General features: G+C 47.9%; 1 protein-coding gene across 1 annotated transcript; it reads right to left on the bottom strand.

The window, feature by feature from the left end:
- Positions 1-663: 663 nt before the first annotated feature.
- On the bottom strand, positions 664-13,651 carry LOC311251271 (uncharacterized protein; the record flags this gene model as incomplete). The annotated part of the gene is made up of 9 exons (XM_084343648.1): positions 664-1,793; positions 1,943-2,121; positions 2,286-2,350; positions 2,559-2,956; positions 3,105-3,283; positions 3,678-3,764; positions 3,876-3,940; positions 4,145-5,285; positions 13,637-13,651. 2 exons carry the CDS (start codon positions 13,649-13,651, stop codon positions 4,257-4,259), a joined length of 1,044 nt encoding a protein of 347 aa, XP_084199774.1. The 3' UTR covers positions 664-1,793; positions 1,943-2,121; positions 2,286-2,350; positions 2,559-2,956; positions 3,105-3,283; positions 3,678-3,764; positions 3,876-3,940; positions 4,145-4,256.
- Between the last annotated feature and the right edge of the window lie 9,115 nt (positions 13,652-22,766).

The raw sequence follows: 22,766 nt of genomic DNA, 5'->3' as shown, positions 1-22,766 counted from the left end.
GCAGTTGTTGCGTCTGTGACGTCTAACTAGTTCACTAAACATTAGCCTGAGCATGCAGAAAATTCAGCTGTGCTGACACTGCAGAGGCTCACACTGAAAGCTAGATGAAACAGCCATTGATAAAACTGAAGTTAGCAAGACAACACTGACGTCTCATATGAAGGTACAGTATCATACAAGAAGTTATTTGTTCAACATAAACAACCCTACATTATATTGTATGCCAACAAGCTAATAATGATATTACTATTTAGAAATACAAACAGAGCGAGCATCAGAATGCTGAGTGCAGTCCTTGTTCATTTCATAGGCCTGGAATGATATGATCCAAATCCTGTTGTTTTAGTAGTAACCCCATTCTCATAGAAATTTGCTTTTGCCCTGAAGAGGGCATATTCCGCCATTTTATTATGAATCTCAGAGCCAGGGTAAACTGTGGACCACTCCCTGACCTCTTTCTGAACCAACGTGATTCACGGACACAACAAAGGCTGAGACCGGCTCATTTTAAGGTGCTAATTATATGAAACCACAGGCAAGGATTTGATTGTCTGTAAACATCATAAACTCCTGACATTAAACATGCCCTGAGTCACTTTCTTTTTACCCACTGGAAAGTCTGGAAAACATCACACAAGAGACAATTTAAGTTCTTTAAATATTTTGTATTCTGATCTTTTTAACCTTATTGACAGAAACTATAAATAGCATAAGAAATCTCACAGAATACAGCTATGCATGATTAAATAAATACAGTTTGCATAAACAAGAAAATTGAGAGTGGATTGTTTTGACATATATATTATGTATACCATGACCCTTGATAAAACTTCTAGGCAGCGGGTCATGGTTGGGGTGTACAGTCCACTATGAGTTCCATGTGTTCCTTTATTTGTTCCCTTTACAGTATGCTCTCTGTGGAAGTGTTTTTTGCTATGCTATCTTATGCTGCTATGCTATCAAGTGGACCATAAGCATGACTACAGAGTGGTTTAAATAATTTTAAACAAAATAAACACAACATTTTGAATAATCTCTTGCTTGCACACATAAAGAAAGACTAACAAAAGAGGGCAAACATTAATTGTGCAATGGTGCCATTATTTTCTGATGTCCCAGGGCTTAAAAGTGCCATTTGTAAGTTGATTTTTGGGTCTAATTCCCAACTCATCAAAAACTGACGCTTTGGGATTGTACGGGTCAACCACCATCCCGAGGTGCCGATTTTGACGAGTTGGGAAACCCATTGTTTAACGAGTTGGGAATGATACAGCACTTAAGATTATTATGAATCTTAGATTTCTACCGACAACAAAATTCATTTCCAGTAAAAGCCGTCATGTCATTGAGGTAGCTGTTGTTTACACTGCTGTTGTTGTTTGTGCAACAGTAAGAGTACATAACAATGTACATGGGTTACAGGGTTGATGTGGGGGTCATCCAATTAAATTTAAACCTGTTCAAGACTTTTTAAATAACTGATTATATACACCTTAACAAACTATGTGTACAACAGTACTATGATATATATCCCAGCAGTATAGAATAATTGTTGCTGGTAATAATTAATTAACTTAGTGTGACATGGGCCAATATAAGCAGCATTAAAGACATGCATGGATTAACAGATCTGAAGGACACGTTGTTGTTTGTTGTTCCTGCAATTGTCGTTGCAGCAGTTGTTGTTGCAGCAGTTGTGGTCACAGCAATTGTAGTTGCAGCAGTTGTGGTTGCAACAATTGTTGTTGCAGCAGTTGTCGTTGCAGCAATTGTAGTTGCAGGAACTGGACCCGCTGTAAAAAACATTTTTTAAGGAATAGGTTAAAAACTAAAAAAGTACTTGTGCCTGAACCAAAAGCATTTCTTTTATCCTTGTTTGCTGTCAAACTGTCATCACTGAGCACCAGTATAACAGACTTATATGGCTAAACAGTTTACTTACATAATAATGAAACTGACGAGGCACCAAAGGTCACATTGAAGGTGTTGGAATCATTTGCAGCATCAACTAAGGTTTGAACAACATCAGTATTCATTGGAAGTTGTGCTACAGACCGATTGAACACAACTGAAAACTCTACTTCAGTTCCTTGCGCACGTGTTCGTTGAGCTGGAGCAGCCCTGTATCATAAAACAAAATAGGACAAAAGTCAAATAATGATATGAGACCATTCTATCTACGTGTCATTTGTAATGTAGGTGACACTATCAATATCAGAAGATACACATTTTAAGACCGTAAAGATGCATACTGAGTCTTAAACCACTGTTAAAAATATTTTTACCTGAATTGTCTCACAATGCACTGGTCAAAGTCAGAACCAAATCTTGCTCGATATATTTGATTACACTGCAGAAAGACAACAAGATTTAAAAATTTTGATTAACCGTCAAGCACAAAATGCTTCAAAAGGAATTTAACAAAATGCAGTTTTCACTGAAATACGTTTTGAATGATTATTAAGTATCTTGTATTTCAGCTAAAACATTCTGTCCAAATAATTATGCTCAGTACTGACAAAATCAATTGAAAATGCAATAACTTCAAAATTACTCACACGAGCTATAACTTTTCCTGAGAGTTCTATGAATCGAGGGCTGCTGGAGTTGAGCAAGTCATCGGTAAAGACTTCGTTTTGTAAGGTTGCTAATATGACATAAGTAACAGGGTCGGTGGTTGTTGCAGCAGGTGTTGTAGTTGCTGCAGCTGTGGTTGTTGCTGTTGTAGCAGCTGTAGTTGTTCTTGGGGGAGCTGTAGTTGTTGGATCAGCTGTGGTTGTTGTTGTTAGGGCAGCTGTAGTTGTTGTTAGGGCAGCTGTAGCTGTTGGAGCAGCTGTAGTTGTTGTTGTTGGGGCAGCTGTAGTTATTGTTGTTAGGGCAGCTGTAGTTGTTGTTGTAGCAATTGTAGTAACAGCAGTTGTCTTTGCAGCAATTGTAGTTGCAGGAACTGGACCCGCTGTAAAAAACATTTTTTAAGGAATAGGTTAAAAACTAAAAAAGTACTTGTACCTGATCCAACCGCACTTCTTTATCCTTGTTTGCTATCAGACTGACATCACTGAGCACCAGTATAACAGACTTATATGGCTAAACAGTTTACTTACATACTAATGCAACTGACGAGGCATCAAAGGTCACATTGAAGGTGTTGGAATCATTTGCAGCATCAACTAAGGTTTCAACAACATCAGTATTCATTGGGAGTTCTGCTACAGACCGATTGAACACAACTGAAAACTCTACTTCAGTTCCTTGCGCACGTGTTCGTTGAGCTGGAGCAGCCCTGTATCATAAAACAAAATAGGACAAATGTCAAATAATGATATGAGACCATTCTATCTACGTGTCATTTGTAATGTAGGTGACTGTGATGAGAATTTTGTACTTCATGTAGAGGAATGTGAATTGAAGTTTACACAGCCCTATTCAGAGAGACTGTTTAACGTGAACTGTGACCTGTTATATGTGACCTTGTTTTATGACTAGCTTTAGGTTGTTTTATGACCCATGTAATGTATTGAGTAATCACTGAAGGTGAACACTTCCTTCTCTGTGAATTCTTTCTTTAAGTGCAGGAGGGCATAAGTTAGTAGCTGTCAGAGTGAAAACACACCCACAGAGACGGATATAAACCAAGCTTTGCTCTTCCGATATTGAGTCTTTACTTTGTTACTGACCTGCGTGTTGCTCTGTGAATGCTCCTCTTCAACAAGATTAAAACCTCGTTTGAACTTTGAGCTGACTCCGATCCGCTTCCTCCAGTTCTAAATTAACGCAGAATTATTTTAACAGTGACACTATCAACATCAGGAGATAGAAATTTTAAGACCATAAAGATGCATACAGTCTAAAACCACTTTTAAAAATGTTTTTACCTGAATTGTCTCACAATGCACTGGTCAAACTCAGAACCAAATCTTGCTTCATATATTTGATTACACTGCAGAAAGACAACAAGATTTAAGCGCTTGATTAGCCATCAAGCACAAAATGCTTCAAAAGGAATTTAACAAAATGCAGTTTTCATTGAAATACGTTTTGAATGATTAAGTATCTTGTATTTCAGCTGAAACATTCTGTCCAAATCATAACGCTTGGTACTGACAAAATCAATTGAAAATGCAATAACTTTAAAATTACTCACAAGAGCTGTAGCTTTTCCTGCGAGTTCTATGAATCGAGGGCTGGTGGAGTTGAGCAAGTCATCTGTGAAGATTTCATTTTGTAAGGTTACTGATATGACATAAGTAAAAGGGTCAGCGGTTGTTGCAGCAGGTGCTGTGGTCGCTGCAGCTGTGGTTGTAGTAGTTTTTATTGTTCGGCGAGCTGTAGTTGTTGTTGTCAGAGCCGCTGGGGTTGTTGTTGCTGGGGCAGCTGTGGTTGTTGTTGTTTGAGCAGCTGTGGTTGTTGTAGTTGCAGCAGCTGTTGTTGTTTGAGTAGCTGTGGTTGTTGTTGGTGTTAGGGCAGCTGCAGTTGTTGTAGTTGGAGCAGCTGTGGTTGTTGAGGCAGCTGTGGTTGTTGTAGTTGGAGCAGTTGTGGTTGCTGTTGTTTGGGCAGCTGTGGTAGTTGTTGTTGGGGCAGTAGTAGTTGTTGTAGTTGAAGCAGCTGTGGTTGTTGTAGGAGGAGCCACTGTGGTTGGTGTTGATGGGGCAGCTGTAGTCGTTGTGGTTGGGGTAGCTGTAGATGTTGTAGTTGCAGCAGCTGTGGTTGTTGTTGTTGGGGCCGCTGTGGTAGTTGTTGTCGGAGCTCCTGTGGTTGTTGTTGTCGGGGCAGCTGTTGTTGTTGTTGTGGGTGCCACTGTGGTTGTTGTTCTGGGGGCTGCTGTGGTAGTTGTTGTTGGTGCAGCAGTAGTTGCTGTTGTAGGAGCCACTGTGGTTGTTGTTGTTGGGGCTGCTGTGGTTGTTGTTGTCGGGGCAGCTGTGGTTGTTGTTGTGGGTGCAGCTGTAGATGTTGTAGTTGTAGCAGCTGTGGTTGTTGTTGTAGGAGCCACTGTGGTTGTTATTGTTGGGGCAGTTGTAGTTGTTGGGGTCGCTGTGGTTGTTGTTGTTGTTGCAGCTGTAGTTGTTGTTGTAGGAGCCACTGTGGTTGTTGTTGTTGGGGCTGCTGTGGTAGTTGTCGTCGGAGCTCCTGTGGTTGTTGTTGTCGGGGCAGCTGTGGTTGTTGTTGTGGGTGCAGCTGTAGTTGTTGTAGTTGCAGCGGCTGTGGTTGTGGTTGTAGGACCCACTGTGGTTGTTATTGTTGGGGCAGCTGTGGTTGTTGTTGTTGGGGTAGCTGTGGTTGTTGTTCTAGAAGCCACTGTGGTTGTTGTTGTTGGGGCCACTGTGGTAGTTGTTGTCGGAGCCACTGTGGTTGTTGTTGTTGTTGGGACAGCTGTGGTAGTTGTTGTGAGAGCCCCTGTGGTTGTTGTTGTGGGGTCAGCTGTGGTTGTTGTTGGGGCAGCTGTAGTCGTTGTGGTTGGGGTAGCTGTAGATGTTGTAGTTGCAGCAGCTGTGGTTGTTGTTGTTGGGGCCGCTGTGGTAGTTGTTGTCGGAGCTCCTGTGGTTGTTGTTGTCGGGGCAGCTGTTGTTGTTGTTGTGGGTGCCACTGTGGTTGTTGTTCTGGGGGCTGCTGTGGTAGTTGTTGTTGGTGCAGCAGTAGTTGCTGTTGTAGGAGCCACTGTGGTTGTTGTTGTTGGGGCTGCTGTGGTTGTTGTTGTCGGGGCAGCTGTGGTTGTTGTTGTGGGTGCAGCTGTAGATGTTGTAGTTGTAGCAGCTGTGGTTGTTGTTGTAGGAGCCACTGTGGTTGTTATTGTTGGGGCAGTTGTAGTTGTTGGGGTCGCTGTGGTTGTTGTTGTTGTTGCAGCTGTAGTTGTTGTTGTAGGAGCCACTGTGGTTGTTGTTGTTGGGGCTGCTGTGGTAGTTGTCGTCGGAGCTCCTGTGGTTGTTGTTGTCGGGGCAGCTGTGGTTGTTGTTGTGGGTGCAGCTGTAGTTGTTGTAGTTGCAGCGGCTGTGGTTGTGGTTGTAGGACCCACTGTGGTTGTTATTGTTGGGGCAGCTGTGGTTGTTGTTGTTGGGGTAGCTGTGGTTGTTGTTCTAGGAGCCACTGTGGTTGTTGTTGTTGGGGCCACTGTGGTAGTTGTTGTCGGAGCCACTGTGGTTGTTGTTGTTGTTGGGACAGCTGTGGTAGTTGTTGTGAGAGCCCCTGTGGTTGTTGTTGTGGGGTCAGCTGTGGTTGTTGTTGGGGCAGCTGTGGTTGTTGTAGTTGGTGCAGCTGTAGTTGATGTAGTTGGAGCAGCTGTGGTTGTTGTTGTAGGAGCCACTGTCGTAGTTGTTGTTGGAGCAGCAATAGTTGTTGTAGTTGAAGCAGATGTGGTTGTTGTAGGAGGAGCCACTGTGGTTGTTGTTGTTGGGGCAGCTGTAGATCTTGTTGGGGTAGCTGTAGTTGTTGTTGTTGGTGCAGCTGTGGTAGTTGTTGTCGGAGCTCCTGTGGTTGTTGTTGTGGTTGCAGCTGTAGTTGTTGTAGTTGCAGCAGCTGTGGTTGTTGTTGTTGGGGCAGCTGTGGTAGTTCTTGTAGGAGAAACTGTTGTTGTTGTTGTTGTTGGGGCAGCTGTTGTAGTTGTTGGTGCAGCTGTAGTTGTTGTAGTTGGAGCAGCTGTGGTTGTTATTCTAGGAGCCACTGTGGTTGTTGTTGTTGGTGCAGCTGTAGTTCTTGTAATTAGACCAGCTGTGGTGGTTGTTGTTATTGGGGCAGCTGTGGTTGTTGTTGTAGGAGTCACTGTGGTTGTTGTTGTTGGGGGCGCTGTGGTTGTTGTTGTCTGAGCTCCTGTGGTTGTTGTTGTTAGGGCAGCTGTAGTTGTTGTTGTAGGAGCCACTGTGGTTGTTGTTGTTGGGGCAGCTGTGGTTGTTGTTGTTGGTGCAGTTGTGGTTGTTGTTGTAGGAGCCACTGTGGTTGCTGTTGTTGGGGCAGCTGTGGTGGTAGTTGTTGGGGCAGCTGTGGTGGTTGTTGCTGCAGCTGCAGTTGATGTAGTTGGAGGAGCTGTGGTTGTTGTTGTAGGAGCCACTGTCGTTGTTGTTGGGGCAGCAGTAGTTGTTGTAGTTGAAGCAGATGTGGTTGTTGTTCTAGGAGCCACTGTGGTTGTTGTTGTGGGGGCCGCTGTGGTAGTTGTTGTCAGAGCTCCTTTGGTTGTTGTTGTCGGGTCAGCTGTGGTTGTTGTTGTTGGTGCAGCTTTGGTTGATGTAGTTGGAGCAGCTGTGGTTGTTGTTGTAGAAGCCACTGTGGTTGTTGGTGTTGAGGCAGCTGTGGTAGTTGTTGTTGGGGTAGAAGTAGTTTTTGCTGTAGGAGCCACTGTGGTGGTTGTTGTTGTTGGTGCCGCTGTGGTAGTTGTTGTCTGAGCTCCTGTGGTTGTTGTTGTTGGGGCAGCTGTGGTTGTTGTAGTTGGAGCAGCTGTGGCTGTTGTTGTAGGAGCCACTGTGTTTGCTGTTGTTGGGGAAGCTGTGGTTGTTGTTGTAGGAGCCACTGTGGTTGTTGTTGTTGGTGCAGCTGTAGTTGATGTAGTTAGAGCAGCTGTGGTTGTTGTTGGTGTAGCTGTAGTTGTTGTCGTCGGAGCTCCTGTGGTTTTTGTTGTTGGGGCAGCTGTGGTTGTTGTTGTAGGAGCCACTGTGGTTGTTGTTGTTGGTGCAGCTGTAGTTGATGTAGTTAGAGCAGCTGTGGTTGTTGTTGGTGTAGCTGTAGTTGTTGTCGTCGGAGCTCCTGTGGTTGTTGTTGTCGGGGCAGCTGTGGTTGTTGTTGTGGGTGCAGCTGTAGTTGTTGTAGTTGCAGCGGCTGTGGTTGTGGTTGTAGGACCCACTGTGGTTGTTATTGTTGGGGCAGCTGTGGTTGTTGTTGTTGGGGTAGCTGTGGTTGTTGTTCTAGGAGCCACTGTGGTTGTTGTTGTTGGGGCCACTGTGGTAGTTGTTGTCGGAGCCACTGTGGTTGTTGTTGTTGTTGGGACAGCTGTGGTAGTTGTTGTGAGAGCCCCTGTGGTTGTTGTTGTGGGGTCAGCTGTGGTTGTTGTTGGGGCAGCTGTGGTTGTTGTAGTTGGTGCAGCTGTAGTTGATGTAGTTGGAGCAGCTGTGGTTGTTGTTGTAGGAGCCACTGTCGTAGTTGTTGTTGGAGCAGCAATAGTTGTTGTAGTTGAAGCAGATGTGGTTGTTGTAGGAGGAGCCACTGTGGTTGTTGTTGTTGGGGCAGCTGTAGTTCTTGTTGGGGTAGCTGTAGTTGTTGTTGTTGGTGCAGCTGTGGTAGTTGTTGTCGGAGCTCCTGTGGTTGTTGTTGTTGGGGAAGCTGTGGTGGTAGTTTTTGGGGCAGCATTAGTTGTAGTAGTTGGAGCCACTGTGGTTGTTGTTGTTGGGGCAGCTGTGGTTGTTGTTGTAGGAGCCACTGTGGTTGTTGTTGTTGGTGCAGCTGTAGTTGATGTAGTTAGAGCAGCTGTGGTTGTTGTTGGGGCTGCTGTGGTAGTTGTCGACGGAGCTCCTGTGGTTGTTGTTGTCGGGGCAGCTGTGGTTGTTGTTGTTGGGGCAGCAGTAGTTGTTGTAGTTGGAGCTGCTGTGGTTGTTGTTGTTGGGGCAGCTGTGGTAGTTGTTGTCAGAGCTCCTTTGGTTGTTGTTGTTGTTGTCGGGGCAGCTGTGGTTGTTGTTGTTGGTGCAGCCGTAGTTGTTGTAGTCGCAGCAGCTGTCGTTGTTGTTGTAGGAGCTTCTGTGGTGGTTGTTGTGGGGGCAGCTTTGGTTGTTGCTGGGGCAGCTGTGGTTGTTGTTGTTGGGGCAGCTTTAGTTGATGTAGTTGGAGCAGCTGTGGTTGTTGTTGTAGGAGCCACTGTGGTAGTTGTTGTTGGGGCAGCTGTAGTTGTTGTTGTAGGAGCCACTGTGGTTGTTGTTGTTGTTGTTGGGGCAGCTGTGGTAGTTGTAGTTGGAGCAGCTGTGGCTGTTGTTGTAGGAGCCACTGTGGTTGCTGTTGTTGGGGAAGCTGTGGTGGTAGTTTTTGGGGCAGCAGTAGTTGTAGTAGTTGGAGCCACTGTGGTTGTTGTTGTTGGGGCAGCTGTGGTTGTTGTTGTAGGAGCCACTGTGGTTGTTGTTGTTGTTAGGGCAGCTGTGGTAGTTGTTGTCGGAGCTGCTGTGGTTGTTGTTGTGGGGGTAGCTGTGGTTGTTGTTGTTGGTGCAGCTGTAGTTGATGTAGTTAGAGCAGCTGTGGTTGTTGTTGTAGGAGCCACTGTGGTTGTTGTTGTTGGGGCAGCTGTGATAGTTTGTGTAGGAGCCACTGTGGTTGTTGTTGTTGGGGCAGCTGTAGTTGTTGTTGTTGGGGTAGCTGTGGTTGTTGTTGTCTGGGCAGCTGTGGTTGTTGTTGTGGGTGCAGCTGTAGTTGATGTAGTTGGAGCAGCTGTGGTTGTTGTTGTTGGGGCAGCTGTGGTTGTTGTTGTAGGTGCAGCTGTAGTTGATGTAGTTGGAGCCACTGTGGTTGTTGTTGTTGGGGCAGCTGTAGTTCTTGTTGTTGCAGCAGCTGTGGTTGTTGTTGTCGGAGCTGCTGTGGTTGTTTTGGGGGCAGCTGTGGTTGTTGTTGGTGCAGCTGCAGTTGATGTAGTTGGAGCAGCTGTGGTTTTTGTTGTAGGAGCCACTGTCGTTGTTGTTGGGGCAGCAGTAGTTGTTGTAGTTGCAGCAGCTGTGGTTGTTGTTGTGGGGGCAGCTGTGGTTGTTGTTGGGGCAGCTGTGGTTGTTGTTGGGGCAGCGGTGGTTGTTGTTGTTGGTGCAGCTGTAGTTGATGTTGTTGGAGCAGCTGTGGTTGTTGTTGTAGGATCCACTGTGGTTGTTGTTCTTGGGGCAGATGTGGTAGTTGTTGTCAGAGCCCCTCTGGTTGTTGTTGTGGGGGCAGCTGTGGTTGTTGTTCTGGGTGCAGTTGAAGATGTTGTAGTTGCAGCAGCTGTGGTTGTTGTTGTAGGAGGGGCTGTGGTTGTTGTTAGGGCAGCTGTGGTAGTTGTTGTCGTAGCTGCTGTGGTTGTTGTGGGGTCAGCTGTGGTTGTTGTTGGGGCAGCTGTGGTTGTTGTTGTAGTTGCAGCTGCAGTTGATGTAGTTGGAGCAGCTGTGATTGTTGTTGTAGGAGCCACCGTGGTAGTTGTTGTTGGGGCAGCTGTGGTAGTTGTTGTTGGGGCAGTAGTAGTTGTTGTAGTTGAAGCAGCTGTGGTTGTTGTAGGACGAGCCACTGTGGTTGTTGTTGTTGGGGCATCTGTAGTTGTTGTTGTTGGGGTAGCTGTAGTTGTTGTTGTAGGAGCCACTGTAGTTGTTGTTGTTGGTGCAGCTGTTGTAGTTGTTGGTGCAGCTGTAGTTGTTGTAGTTGGAGCAGCTGTGGTTGTTGTTGTAGGAGCCACTGTGGTTGTTGTTTGGGCAGCTGTAGTTGTTGTTGTCGGGGTAGCTGTGGTTTTTGTTGTTGGGGCAGCTGTAGTTATTGTTCTAGGAGCCACGGTGGTTGTTGTTTTTGGCGCCGCTGTGGTAGTTGTTGTCGGAGCTCCTGTGATTGCTGTTGCCGAGGCAGCTGTAGATGTTATAGTTAAAGTAGCTGTGGTTGTTGTTGTAGGAGCCACTGTGGTTTTTGTTGTTGGGGCAGCTGTGGTAGTTGTTGTAGGAGCCACTGTGGTTGTTGTTGTTGGGGCAGATGTTGTAGTTGTTGGTGTAGCTGTAGTTGTTGTAGTTGCAACAGCTGTGGTAGTTGTTGTTGTTGGGGCCAGTGTAGTTGTTGTTGTCAGGACGGCTGTGGCAGTTGTTGGTGGTGCAGCTGTAGTTGATGTAGTTGGAGCAGCTGTGATTGTTGTTGTAGGAGCCACTGTGGTAGTTGTTGTTGGGGCAGCTGTGGTAGTTGTTGTTGGGGCAGTAGTAGTTGTTGTAGTTGAAGCAGCTGTTGTTGTTGTAGGAGGAGCCACTGTGGTTGTTGTTGTTGGGGCAGCCGTAGTTGTTGTTGTTGGTGCAGCTGTAGTTGATGTAGTTGGAGCAGCTGTGGTTGTTGTTGTTGGGGCAGCAGTAGTTATTGTAGTTGGAGCCGCTGTGGTTGTTGTTGTTGGGGCAACTGTAGTAGTTGTTGGTGCAGCTGTAGTTGTTGTAGTTGGAGCAGCTGTGGTTGTTGTTGTAGAAGCCACTGTGGTTGTTGTTGTTGGGGCAGCTGTAGTTGTTGCTGTCGGGGTAGGTGTGGTTGTTGTTGTGGGTGCAGCTGTAGTTGTTGTAGTTGAAGCAGCTGTGGTTGTTGTAGGACGAGCCACTGTGGTTGTTGTTGTTGGGGCATCTGTAGTTGTTGTTGTTGGGGTAGCTGTAGTTGTTGTTGTAGGAGCCACTGTAGTTGTTGTTGTTGGTGCAGCTGTTGTAGTTGTTGGTGCAGCTGTAGTTGTTGTAGTTGGAGCAGCTGTGGTTGTTGTTGTAGGAGCCACTGTGGTTGTTGTTTGGGCAGCTGTAGTTGTTGTTGTCGGGGTAGCTGTGGTTTTTGTTGTTGGGGCAGCTGTAGTTATTGTTCTAGGAGCCACGGTGGTTGTTGTTTTTGGCGCCGCTGTGGTAGTTGTTGTCGGAGCTCCTGTGATTGCTGTTGCCGAGGCAGCTGTAGATGTTATAGTTAAAGCAGCTGTGGTTGTTGTTGTAGGAGCCACTGTGGTTTTTGTTGTTGGGGCAGCTGTGGTAGTTGTTGTAGGAGCCACTGTGGTTGTTGTTGTTGGGGCAGATGTTGTAGTTGTTGGTGTAGCTGTAGTTGTTGTAGTTGCAACAGCTGTGGTAGTTGTTGTTGTTGGGGCCAGTGTAGTTGTTGTTGTCAGGACGGCTGTGGCAGTTGTTGTTGGTGCAGCTGTAGTTGATGTAGTTGGAGCAGCTGTGATTGTTGTCGTAGGAGCCACTGTGGTAGTTGTTGTGGGGGCAGCTGTGGTGGTTGTTGTTGTTGGGGCCAGTGTAGTTGTTGTTGTTGGGGCCGCTGTGGTAGTTGTTGTCGGAGCTCTTCTAGTTGTTGTTGTTGTAGGAGCCACTGTTGTTGTTGTTGCCAGGACAGCTGTGGTAGTTGTTGTTGGTGCAGCTGTAGTTGATGTAGATAGAGCAGCTGTTGTTGTTGTTGTTGTAGGAGCCACTGTTGTAGTTGTTGTTGGGGCATCTGTGGTAGTTGTTGTTGGGGCAGTAGTAGTTGTTGCAGGAGGAGCCACTGTGGTTGTTGTTGTTGTTGGGGCAGCTGTAGTTGTTGTTGTTGCGGTAGCTGTGGTTGTTGTTGTTGGTGCAGCTGTAGTTGTCGTTGTAGGAGCCACTGTGGTTGTTCTTGTTGGGGCCGCTGTGGTAGTTGTTGTCGGAGCTCCTGTGGTTGTTGTTGTCAGGGCAGCTGTGGTTGTTGTTGCGGGTGCAGCTGTAGATGTTGTAGTTGGAGCAGCTGTGGTTGTTGTTTTAAGAGCCACTGTTGTAGTTGTTGTTGAGGCAGCTGTGGTTGTTGTTGTTGGTGCAGCTGTAGTTGTTGTAGTTGGAGCAGCTGTGGTGGTTGTTGTTGTTGGTGCAGCTGCAGTTGTTGTAGTTGGAGCCACTGTGGTAGTTGTTGTTGTTGGGGCAGCTGTGGTAGTTGTTGACGGAGCTTCTGTGGTTGTTGTTGTAGGGGCAGCTGTGGTTGTTGTTGTTGGTGCAGCTGTAGTTGATGTAGTTGGAGCAGATGTGGTTGTTGTTGTAGGAGCCACTGTGGTTGTTGTTGTTGGGGCAGCTGTGGTAGTTGTTGTTGGTGCAGCTGTAGTTGATGTAGTTGGAGCAGCTGTGGTTGTTGTTGTAGGAGCCACTGTGGTTGTTGTTGTTGGGGCATCTGTAGTAGTTGTTGTCAGAGCCCCTGTGGTTGTTGTTGTGGGGGCAGCTGTGGTTGTTGTTGTTGGTGCAGCTGTAGTTGATGTAGTTGGAGCAGCTGTGGTTGTTGTTGTCGGGGCAGCAGTAGTTGTTATAGTTGGAGCCGCTGTGGTTGTTGTAGGAGGAGCCACTGTGGTTGTTGTTGTTGTTGGGGCAGCTGTAGTTGTTGCTGTTGGGGTAGCTGTGGTTGTTGTTGTTGGTGCAGCTGTAGTTGTCGTTGTAGGAGCCACTGTGGTTGTTGGAGCAGCTGTGGTTGTAGTTGGAGCAGTTGTGGTTGCTGTAGTTGGAGCAGCAGTAGTTGTTGCCGCTGTGGTTGTTGTTGTTTGAGCCACTGTTGTTGTTGTTGTTGTTGTTGTTTTTGTTGCAGCTGTTGTTGTTGTTGTTGTTGGGACAGCTGTGCTTATTGTTGTTTGGGAAGCTATAGTTGTTGTAGTCAGAGCAGCTGTAGTTGTTGTAGTCAGAGCAGCGGTAGTGGTTGTTGGCGCTGCTGTTGTTGTTGTAGCTGGAGCAGCTGTGGTTGTTGTTGGTGCAGCTGAAGTTGTCGTAGTTGGAGCAGCTGTGCTTGTTGTTGTTGGGGCAGCTGTGCTCGTTGTAGTTGGAGCAGCTGTGGTTGTTGTCGGAGCAGCTGTGGTTGTTGTCAGAGCAGCTGTGGTTGTTGTTGTCAGAGCAGTTGTAGTTGTTGTTGTAGCAATTGTTGTAACAGCAGTTGTCTCTGCAGCAATTGTAGTTGTAGGAACTGGACCCGCTGTAAAAACATTTTTTAAGTAATAGGTCAAAATCTAAAAAAGTAATTTTACCTGATCCAAAAGCATTTCTTTATTCTTGTTTGCTCTCAGACTGACATCACTGAGCACCAGTATAACAGACTTATCTGCCTAAACAGTTTACTTACATACTAATGCAACTGACGAGGCATCAAAGGTCACATTGAAGGTGTTGGAATCATTTGCAGCATCAACTAAGGTTTCAACAACATCAGTATTCATTGGGAGTTCTGCTACAGACCGATTGAACACAACTGAAAACTCTACTTCAGTTCCTTGCGCACGTGTTTGTTGAGCTGGAGCATCCCTGTATCATAAAACAAAACAGGACAAATGTCAAATAATGATATGAGACCTTTCTATACACGTGTCATTTGTAATGTGGGTGACTGTGATGAGAATGTTGCACTTCATGTAGAGGAACGTGAATTGAAGTTTACACAGCCCTATTCAGAGAGACTGTTTAACGTGAACTGTGACCTTCTCTGTGAATTCTTTCTTTAAGTGCAAGAGGGCATAAATTAGTAGCTGTCAGAGTGAAAACACACCCACAGAGACGGATATAAACCAAGCTTTGCTCTTCTGATATTGAGTCTTTACTTTGTTACTGACCTGCGTGTTGCTCTGTGAATGCTCCTCTTCAACAAGATTAAAACCTCGTTTGAACTTTGAGCTGACTCCGATCTGCTTCCTCCAGTTCTAAATTAACGCAGAATTATTTTAACAGTGACACTATCAACATCAGGATATAGAAATTTTAAGACCATAAAGATGCATACAGAGTCTAAAACCACTTTTAAAAATGTTTTTACCTGAATTGTCTCACAATGCACTGGTCAAAGTCAGAACCAAATCTTGCTTCATATATTTGATTACACTGCAGAAAGACAACAAGATTTAAGCGCTTGATTAGCCATCAAGCACGAAATGCTTCAAAAGGAATTTAACAAAATGCAGTTTTCACTGGAATACGTTTTGAATGATTAAGTATCTTGTATTTCAGCTAAAACATTCTGTCCAAATAATAACGCTCGGTACTGACAAAATCAATTGAAAATGGAATAACTTTAAAATTACTCACAAGAGCTGTAGCTTTTCCTGCGAGTTCTATGAATCGAGGGCTGGTGGAGTTGAGCAAGTCATCGGTAAAGATTTCATTTTGTAAGATTACTGATATGACATAAGTAACAGGGTCAGTAGTTGTTGCAGCAGGTGCTGTGGTCGCTGCAGCTGTGGTTGTTGCTGTTGGAGCAGTTGTAGTTATTATTGTTCGGGTAGCTGTAGTTGTTGTTGTTGTTGGGGCAACTGTGGTTGTTGTTGTAGGAGCCAATGTGGTTGTTGTTGTTGGAGTAGCTGTGGTTGTTGTTGTGGGGGCAGCTGTGGTTGTTGTTGTTGGGGCAGCTGTAGTTGATGTAGTTGGAGCAGTTGTGGTTGTTGTTGTTGGGACAGCAGTAGTTGTTGTAGTTGGGGCAGCTCTGGTTGTTGTTGTTGTTGGGGCAGCTGTGGTAGTTGTTGTCGGAGCTGCTGTGGTTGTTGTTGTGGGGGTAGCTGTGGTTGTTGTTGGGGCAGCTGTGGTTGTTGTTGGGGCAGCAGTAGATGTTGTAGTTGGAGCCGCTGTGGTTGTAGTTATTGGGGCAGCTCTGGTTGTTGTTGTTGTTGGGGCAGCTGTGGTTGCTGTTGTAGGAGCCACTGTGGTTGTTGTTGTTGGGGCAGCTGTGGTTGTTGCTGTGGGTGCAGCTGTAGTTGATGTAGTTGGAGCAGCTGTGGTTGTTGTTGTGGGGGCAGCTGTGGTTGTTGTTGGGGCAGCTGTGGTTGTTGTTGTAGGAGCCACTGTGGTTGTTGTTGTTGGGGCAGCTGTGGTAGTTGTTGCCGGAGCTGCTGTGGTTGTTGTTGTGGGGGCAGCTGTGGTTGTTGTTGTTGTTGGGGCAGCTGTAGTTGATGTAGTTGGAGCAGCTGTGGTTGTTGTTGTTGGGGCAGCAGTAGTTGTTGTAGTTGGAGCCGCTGTTGTTGTTGAGGTTGGGGCAGCTGTGGTAGTTGTTGGTGCAGCTGTAGTTGTTGTAGTTGGAGCAGCTGTGGTTGTTGTTGTAGGAGCCACTGTGGTTGTTGTTGTGGGGGCAGCTGTGCTTGTTGTTGGGGCAGCTGTGGTTGTTGTTGATGGTGCATCTGTAGTTGATGTAGTTGGAACAGCTGTGATTGTTGTTGGGGCAGCAGTAGTTGTTGTAGTTGGATTAGCTGTGGTTGTTGTTGTTGGGACAGATGTGGTAGTTGTTGGTGCAGCTGTAGTTGTTGTAGTTGGAGTAGCTGTGGTTGTTGTTGTGGGGGCAGCTGTGGTTGTTGTTGTTGGGGCAGCTGTAGTTGATGTAGTTGGAGCAGCTGTGGTTGTTGCTGTGGGTGCAGCTGTAGTTGATGTAGTTGGAGCAGCTGTGGTTGTTGTTGTGGGGGCAGCTGTGGTTGTTGTTGGGGCAGCTGTGGTTGTTGTTGTAGGAGCCACTGTGGTTGTTGTTGTTGGGGCAGCTGTGGTAGTTGTTGCCGGAGCTGCTGTGGTTGTTGTTGTGGGGGCAGCTGTGGTTGTTGTTGTTGTTGGGGCAGCTGTAGTTGATGTAGTTGGAGCAGCTGTGGTTGTTGTTGTTGGGACAGATGTGGTAGTTGTTGGTGCAGCTGTAGTTGTTGTAGTTGGAGTAGCTGTGGTTGTTGTTGTGGGGGCAGCTGTGGTTGTTGTTGTTGGGGCAGCTGTAGTTGATGTAGTTGGAGCAGCTGTGGTTGTTGTTGTTGGGACAGCAGTAGTTGTTGTAGTTGGGGCAGCTCTGGTTGTTGTTGTTGTTGGGGCAGCTGTGGTAGTTGTTGTCGGAGCTGCTGTGGTTGTTGTTGTGGGGGTAGCTGTGGTTGTTGTTGGGGCAGCTGTGGTTGTTGTTGGGGCAGCAGTAGATGTTGTAGTTGGAGCCGCTGTGGTTGTAGTTGTTGGGGCAGCTCTGGTTGTTGTTGTTGTTGGGGCAGCTGTGGTTGTTGTTGTAGGAGCCACTGTGGTTGTTGTTGTTGGGGCAGCTGTGGTTGTTGCTGTGGGTGCAGCTGTAGTTGATGTAGTTGGAGCAGCTGTGGTTGTTGTTGTGGGGGCAGCTGTGGTTGTTGTTGGGGCAGCTGTGGTTGTTGTTGTAGGAGCCACTGTGGTTGTTGTTGTTGGGGCAGCTGTGGTAGTTGTTGCCGGAGCTGCTGTGGTTGTTGTTGTGGGGGCAGCTGTGGTTGTTGTTGTTGTTGGGGCAGCTGTAGTTGATGTAGTTGGAGCAGCTGTGGTTGTTGTTGTTGGGGCAGCAGTAGTTGTTGTAGTTGGAGCCGCTGTTGTTGTTGAGGTTGGGGCAGCTGTGGTAGTTGTTGGTGCAGCTGTAGTTGTTGTAGTTGGAGCAGCTGTGGTTGTTGTTGTAGGAGCCACTGTGGTTGTTGTTGTTGCTGGGGCAGCTGTGGTAGTTGTTGTCGGAACTGCTGTGGTTGTTGTTTTGGGGGTAGCTGTGGTTGTTGTTGGGGCAGCTGTGGTTGTTGTTGTTGTTGGTGCAGCTGTAGTTGATGTAGTTGGAGCAGCTGTGGTTGTCGTTGTAGGAGCCACTGTGGTTGCTGTTGTTGGGGCAGCTGTGGTAGTTGTTGTGGGGACAGCTGTGGTAGTTGTTGTGGGTGCAGCTGTAGTTGTTGTAGTTGCAGCAGCTGTGGTTGTTGTAGTTGGAGCAGCTGTGGTTGTTGTTGGGCCAGCAGTAGTTGTTGTAGTTGGAGCCGCTGTGGTTCTTGTTGTTGGGGCAGCTGTGGTAGTTGTTGGGGCAGCTGTGGTTGTTGTTGGGGCAGCAGTAGATGTTGTAGTTGGAGCCGCTGTGGTTGTAGTTATTGGGGCAGCTCTGGTTGTTGTTGTTGTTGGGGCAGCTGTGGTTGCTGTTGTAGGAGCCACTGTGGTTGTTGTTGTTGGGGCAGCTGTGGTTGTTGCTGTGGGTGCAGCTGTAGTTGATGTAGTTGGAGCAGCTGTGGTTGTTGTTGGGGCAGCTGTGGTTGTTGTTGTAGGAGCCACTGTGGTTGTTGTTGTTGGGGCAGCTGTGGTAGTTGTTGCCGGAGCTGCTGTGGTTGTTGTTGTGGGGGCAGCTGTGGTTGTTGTTGTTGTTGGGGCAGCTGTAGTTGATGTAGTTGGAGCAGCTGTGGTTGTTGTTGTTGGGGCAGCAGTAGTTGTTGTAGTTGGAGCCGCTGTTGTTGTTGAGGTTGGGGCAGCTGTGGTAGTTGTTGGTGCAGCTGTAGTTGTTGTAGTTGGAGCAGCTGTGGTTGTTGTTGTAGGAGCCACTGTGGTTGTTGTTGTGGGGGCAGCTGTGCTTGTTGTTGGGGCAGCTGTGGTTGTTGTTGATGGTGCATCTGTAGTTGATGTAGTTGGAACAGCTGTGATTGTTGTTGGGGCAGCAGTAGTTGTTGTAGTTGGATTAGCTGTGGTTGTTGTTGTTGGGACAGATGTGGTAGTTGTTGGTGCAGCTGTAGTTGTTGTAGTTGGAGTAGCTGTGGTTGTTGTTGTGGGGGCAGCTGTGGTTGTTGTTGTTGGGGCAGCTGTAGTTGATGTAGTTGGAGTAGCTGTGGTTGTTGTTGTGGGGGCAGCTGTGGTTGTTGTTGTTGGGGCAGCTGTAGTTGATGTAGTTGGAGCAGCTGTGGTTGTTGTTGTTGGGACAGCAGTAGTTGTTGTAGATGGGGCAGCTCTGGTTGTTGTTGTTGTTGGGGCAGCTGTGGTAGTTGTTGTCGGAGCTGCTGTGGTTGTTGTTGTGGGGGTAGCTGTGGTTGTTGTTGGGGCAGCTGTGGTTGTTGTTGGGGCAGCAGTAGATGTTGTAGTTGGAGCCGCTGTGGTTGTAGTTGTTGGGGCAGCTCTGGTTGTTGTTGTTGTTGGGGCAGCTGTGGTTGTTGTTGTAGGAGCCACTGTGGTTGTTGTTGTTGGGGCAGCTGTGGTTGTTGCTGTGGGTGCAGCTGTAGTTGATGTAGTTGGAGCAGCTGTGGTTGTTGTTGTGGGGGCAGCTGTGGTTGTTGTTGGGGCAGCTGTGGTTGTTGTTGTAGGAGCCACTGTGGTTGTTGTTGTTGGGGCAGCTGTGGTAGTTGTTGCCGGAGCTGCTGTGGTTGTTGTTGTGGGGGCAGCTGTGGTTGTTGTTGTTGTTGGGGCAGCTGTAGTTGATGTAGTTGGAGCAGCTGTGGTTGTTGTTGTTGGGGCAGCAGTAGTTGTTGTAGTTGGAGCCGCTGTTGTTGTTGAGGTTGGGGCAGCTGTGGTAGTTGTTGGTGCAGCTGTAGTTGTTGTAGTTGGAGCAGCTGTGGTTGTTGTTGTAGGAGCCACTGTGGTTGTTGTTGTTGCTGGGGCAGCTGTGGTAGTTGTTGTCGGAACTGCTGTGGTTGTTGTTTTGGGGGTAGCTGTGGTTGTTGTTGGGGCAGCTGTGGTTGTTGTTGTTGTTGGTGCAGCTGTAGTTGATGTAGTTGGAGCAGCTGTGGTTGTCGTTGTAGGAGCCACTGTGGTTGCTGTTGTTGGGGCAGCTGTGGTAGTTGTTGTGGGGACAGCTGTGGTAGTTGTTGTGGGTGCAGCTGTAGTTGTTGTAGTTGCAGCAGCTGTGGTTGTTGTAGTTGGAGCAGCTGTGGTTGTTGTTGGGCCAGCAGTAGTTGTTGTAGTTGGAGCCGCTGTGGTTCTTGTTGTTGGGGCAGCTGTGGTAGTTGTTGGGGCAGCTGTGGTTGTTGTTGGGGCAGCAGTAGATGTTGTAGTTGGAGCCGCTGTGGTTGTAGTTATTGGGGCAGCTCTGGTTGTTGTTGTTGTTGGGGCAGCTGTGGTTGCTGTTGTAGGAGCCACTGTGGTTGTTGTTGTTGGGGCAGCTGTGGTTGTTGCTGTGGGTGCAGCTGTAGTTGATGTAGTTGGAGCAGCTGTGGTTGTTGTTGTGGGGGCAGCTGTGGTTGTTGTTGGGGCAGCTGTGGTTGTTGTTGTAGGAGCCACTGTGGTTGTTGTTGTTGGGGCAGCTGTGGTAGTTGTTGCCGGAGCTGCTGTGGTTGTTGTTGTGGGGGCAGCTGTGGTTGTTGTTGTTGTTGGGGCAGCTGTAGTTGATGTAGTTGGAGCAGCTGTGGTTGTTGTTGTTGGGGCAGCAGTAGTTGTTGTAGTTGGAGCCGCTGTTGTTGTTGAGGTTGGGGCAGCTGTGGTAGTTGTTGGTGCAGCTGTAGTTGTTGTAGTTGGAGCAGCTGTGGTTGTTGTTGTAGGAGCCACTGTGGTTGTTGTTGTGGGGGCAGCTGTGCTTGTTGTTGGGGCAGCTGTGGTTGTTGTTGATGGTGCATCTGTAGTTGATGTAGTTGGAACAGCTGTGATTGTTGTTGGGGCAGCAGTAGTTGTTGTAGTTGGATTAGCTGTGGTTGTTGTTGTTGGGACAGATGTGGTAGTTGTTGGTGCAGCTGTAGTTGTTGTAGTTGGAGTAGCTGTGGTTGTTGTTGTGGGGGCAGCTGTGGTTGTTGTTGTTGGGGCAGCTGTAGTTGATGTAGTTGGAGTAGCTGTGGTTGTTGTTGTGGGGGCAGCTGTGGTTGTTGTTGTTGGGGCAGCTGTAGTTGATGTAGTTGGAGCAGCTGTGGTTGTTGTTGTTGGGACAGCAGTAGTTGTTGTAGATGGGGCAGCTCTGGTTGTTGTTGTTGTTGGGGCAGCTGTGGTAGTTGTTGTCGGAGCTGCTGTGGTTGTTGTTGTGGGGGTAGCTGTGGTTGTTGTTGGGGCAGCTGTGGTTGTTGTTGGGGCAGCAGTAGATGTTGTAGTTGGAGCCGCTGTGGTTGTAGTTGTTGGGGCAGCTCTGGTTGTTGTTGTTGTTGGGGCAGCTGTGGTTGTTGTTGTAGGAGCCACTGTGGTTGTTGTTGTTGGGGCAGCTGTGGTTGTTGCTGTGGGTGCAGCTGTAGTTGATGTAGTTGGAGCAGCTGTGGTTGTTGTTGTGGGGGCAGCTGTGGTTGTTGTTGGGGCAGCTGTGGTTGTTGTTGTAGGAGCCACTGTGGTTGTTGTTGTTGGGGCAGCTGTGGTAGTTGTTGCCGGAGCTGCTGTGGTTGTTGTTGTGGGGGCAGCTGTGGTTGTTGTTGTTGTTGGGGCAGCTGTAGTTGATGTAGTTGGAGCAGCTGTGGTTGTTGTTGTTGGGGCAGCAGTAGTTGTTGTAGTTGGAGCCGCTGTTGTTGTTGAGGTTGGGGCAGCTGTGGTAGTTGTTGGTGCAGCTGTAGTTGTTGTAGTTGGAGCAGCTGTGGTTGTTGTTGTAGGAGCCACTGTGGTTGTTGTTGTTGCTGGGGCAGCTGTGGTAGTTGTTGTCGGAACTGCTGTGGTTGTTGTTTTGGGGGTAGCTGTGGTTGTTGTTGGGGCAGCTGTGGTTGTTGTTGTTGTTGGTGCAGCTGTAGTTGATGTAGTTGGAGCAGCTGTGGTTGTCGTTGTAGGAGCCACTGTGGTTGCTGTTGTTGGGGCAGCTGTGGTAGTTGTTGTGGGGACAGCTGTGGTAGTTGTTGTGGGTGCAGCTGTAGTTGTTGTAGTTGCAGCAGCTGTGGTTGTTGTAGTTGGAGCAGCTGTGGTTGTTGTTGGGCCAGCAGTAGTTGTTGTAGTTGGAGCCGCTGTGGTTCTTGTTGTTGGGGCAGCTGTGGTAGTTGTTGGGGCAGCTGTGGTTGTTGTTGGGGCAGCAGTAGATGTTGTAGTTGGAGCCGCTGTGGTTGTAGTTATTGGGGCAGCTCTGGTTGTTGTTGTTGTTGGGGCAGCTGTGGTTGCTGTTGTAGGAGCCACTGTGGTTGTTGTTGTTGGGGCAGCTGTGGTTGTTGCTGTGGGTGCAGCTGTAGTTGATGTAGTTGGAGCAGCTGTGGTTGTTGTTGTGGGGGCAGCTGTGGTTGTTGTTGGGGCAGCTGTGGTTGTTGTTGTAGGAGCCACTGTGGTTGTTGTTGTTGGGGCAGCTGTGGTAGTTGTTGCCGGAGCTGCTGTGGTTGTTGTTGTGGGGGCAGCTGTGGTTGTTGTTGTTGTTGGGGCAGCTGTAGTTGATGTAGTTGGAGCAGCTGTGGTTGTTGTTGTTGGGGCAGCAGTAGTTGTTGTAGTTGGAGCCGCTGTTGTTGTTGAGGTTGGGGCAGCTGTGGTAGTTGTTGGTGCAGCTGTAGTTGTTGTAGTTGGAGCAGCTGTGGTTGTTGTTGTAGGAGCCACTGTGGTTGTTGTTGTGGGGGCAGCTGTGCTTGTTGTTGGGGCAGCTGTGGTTGTTGTTGATGGTGCATCTGTAGTTGATGTAGTTGGAACAGCTGTGATTGTTGTTGGGGCAGCAGTAGTTGTTGTAGTTGGATTAGCTGTGGTTGTTGTTGTTGGGACAGATGTGGTAGTTGTTGGTGCAGCTGTAGTTGTTGTAGTTGGAGTAGCTGTGGTTGTTGTTGTGGGGGCAGCTGTGGTTGTTGTTGTTGGGGCAGCTGTAGTTGATGTAGTTGGAGCAGCTGTGGTTGTTGTTGTTGGGACAGCAGTAGTTGTTGTAGTTGGGGCAGCTCTGGTTGTTGTTGTTGTTGGGGCAGCTGTGGTAGTTGTTGTCGGAGCTGCTGTGGTTGTTGTTGTGGGGGTAGCTGTGGTTGTTGTTGGGGCAGCTGTGGTTGTTGTTGGGGCAGCAGTAGATGTTGTTGTTGGAGCCGCTGTGGTTGTAGTTGTTGGGGCAGCTCTGGTTGTTGTTGTTGTTGGGGCAGCTGTGGTTGTTGTTGTAGGAGCCACTGTGGTTGTTGTTGTTGGGGCAGCTGTGGTTGTTGCTGTGGGTGCAGCTGTAGTTGATGTAGTTGGAGCAGCTGTGGTTGTTGTTGTGGGGGCAGCTGTGGTTGTTGTTGGGGCAGCTGTGGTTGTTGTTGTAGGAGCCACTGTGGTTGTTGTTGTTGGGGCAGCTGTGGTAGTTGTTGCCGGAGCTGCTGTGGTTGTTGTTGTGGGGGCAGCTGTGGTTGTTGTTGTTGTTGGGGCAGCTGTAGTTGATGTAGTTGGAGCAGCTGTGGTTGTTGTTGTTGGGGCAGCAGTAGTTGTTGTAGTTGGAGCCGCTGTTGTTGTTGAGGTTGGGGCAGCTGTGGTAGTTGTTGGTGCAGCTGTAGTTGTTGTAGTTGGAGCAGCTGTGGTTGTTGTTGTAGGAGCCACTGTGGTTGTTGTTGTTGCTGGGGCAGCTGTGGTAGTTGTTGTCGGAACTGCTGTGGT

This window comes from Pagrus pagrus (assembly GCF_965226575.1).
Source record: "Pagrus pagrus genome assembly, chromosome: 22".
NCBI lineage: Eukaryota > Metazoa > Chordata > Actinopteri > Spariformes > Sparidae > Pagrus > Pagrus pagrus.
This window is presented reverse-complemented; position numbering and strand designations above follow the sequence as displayed.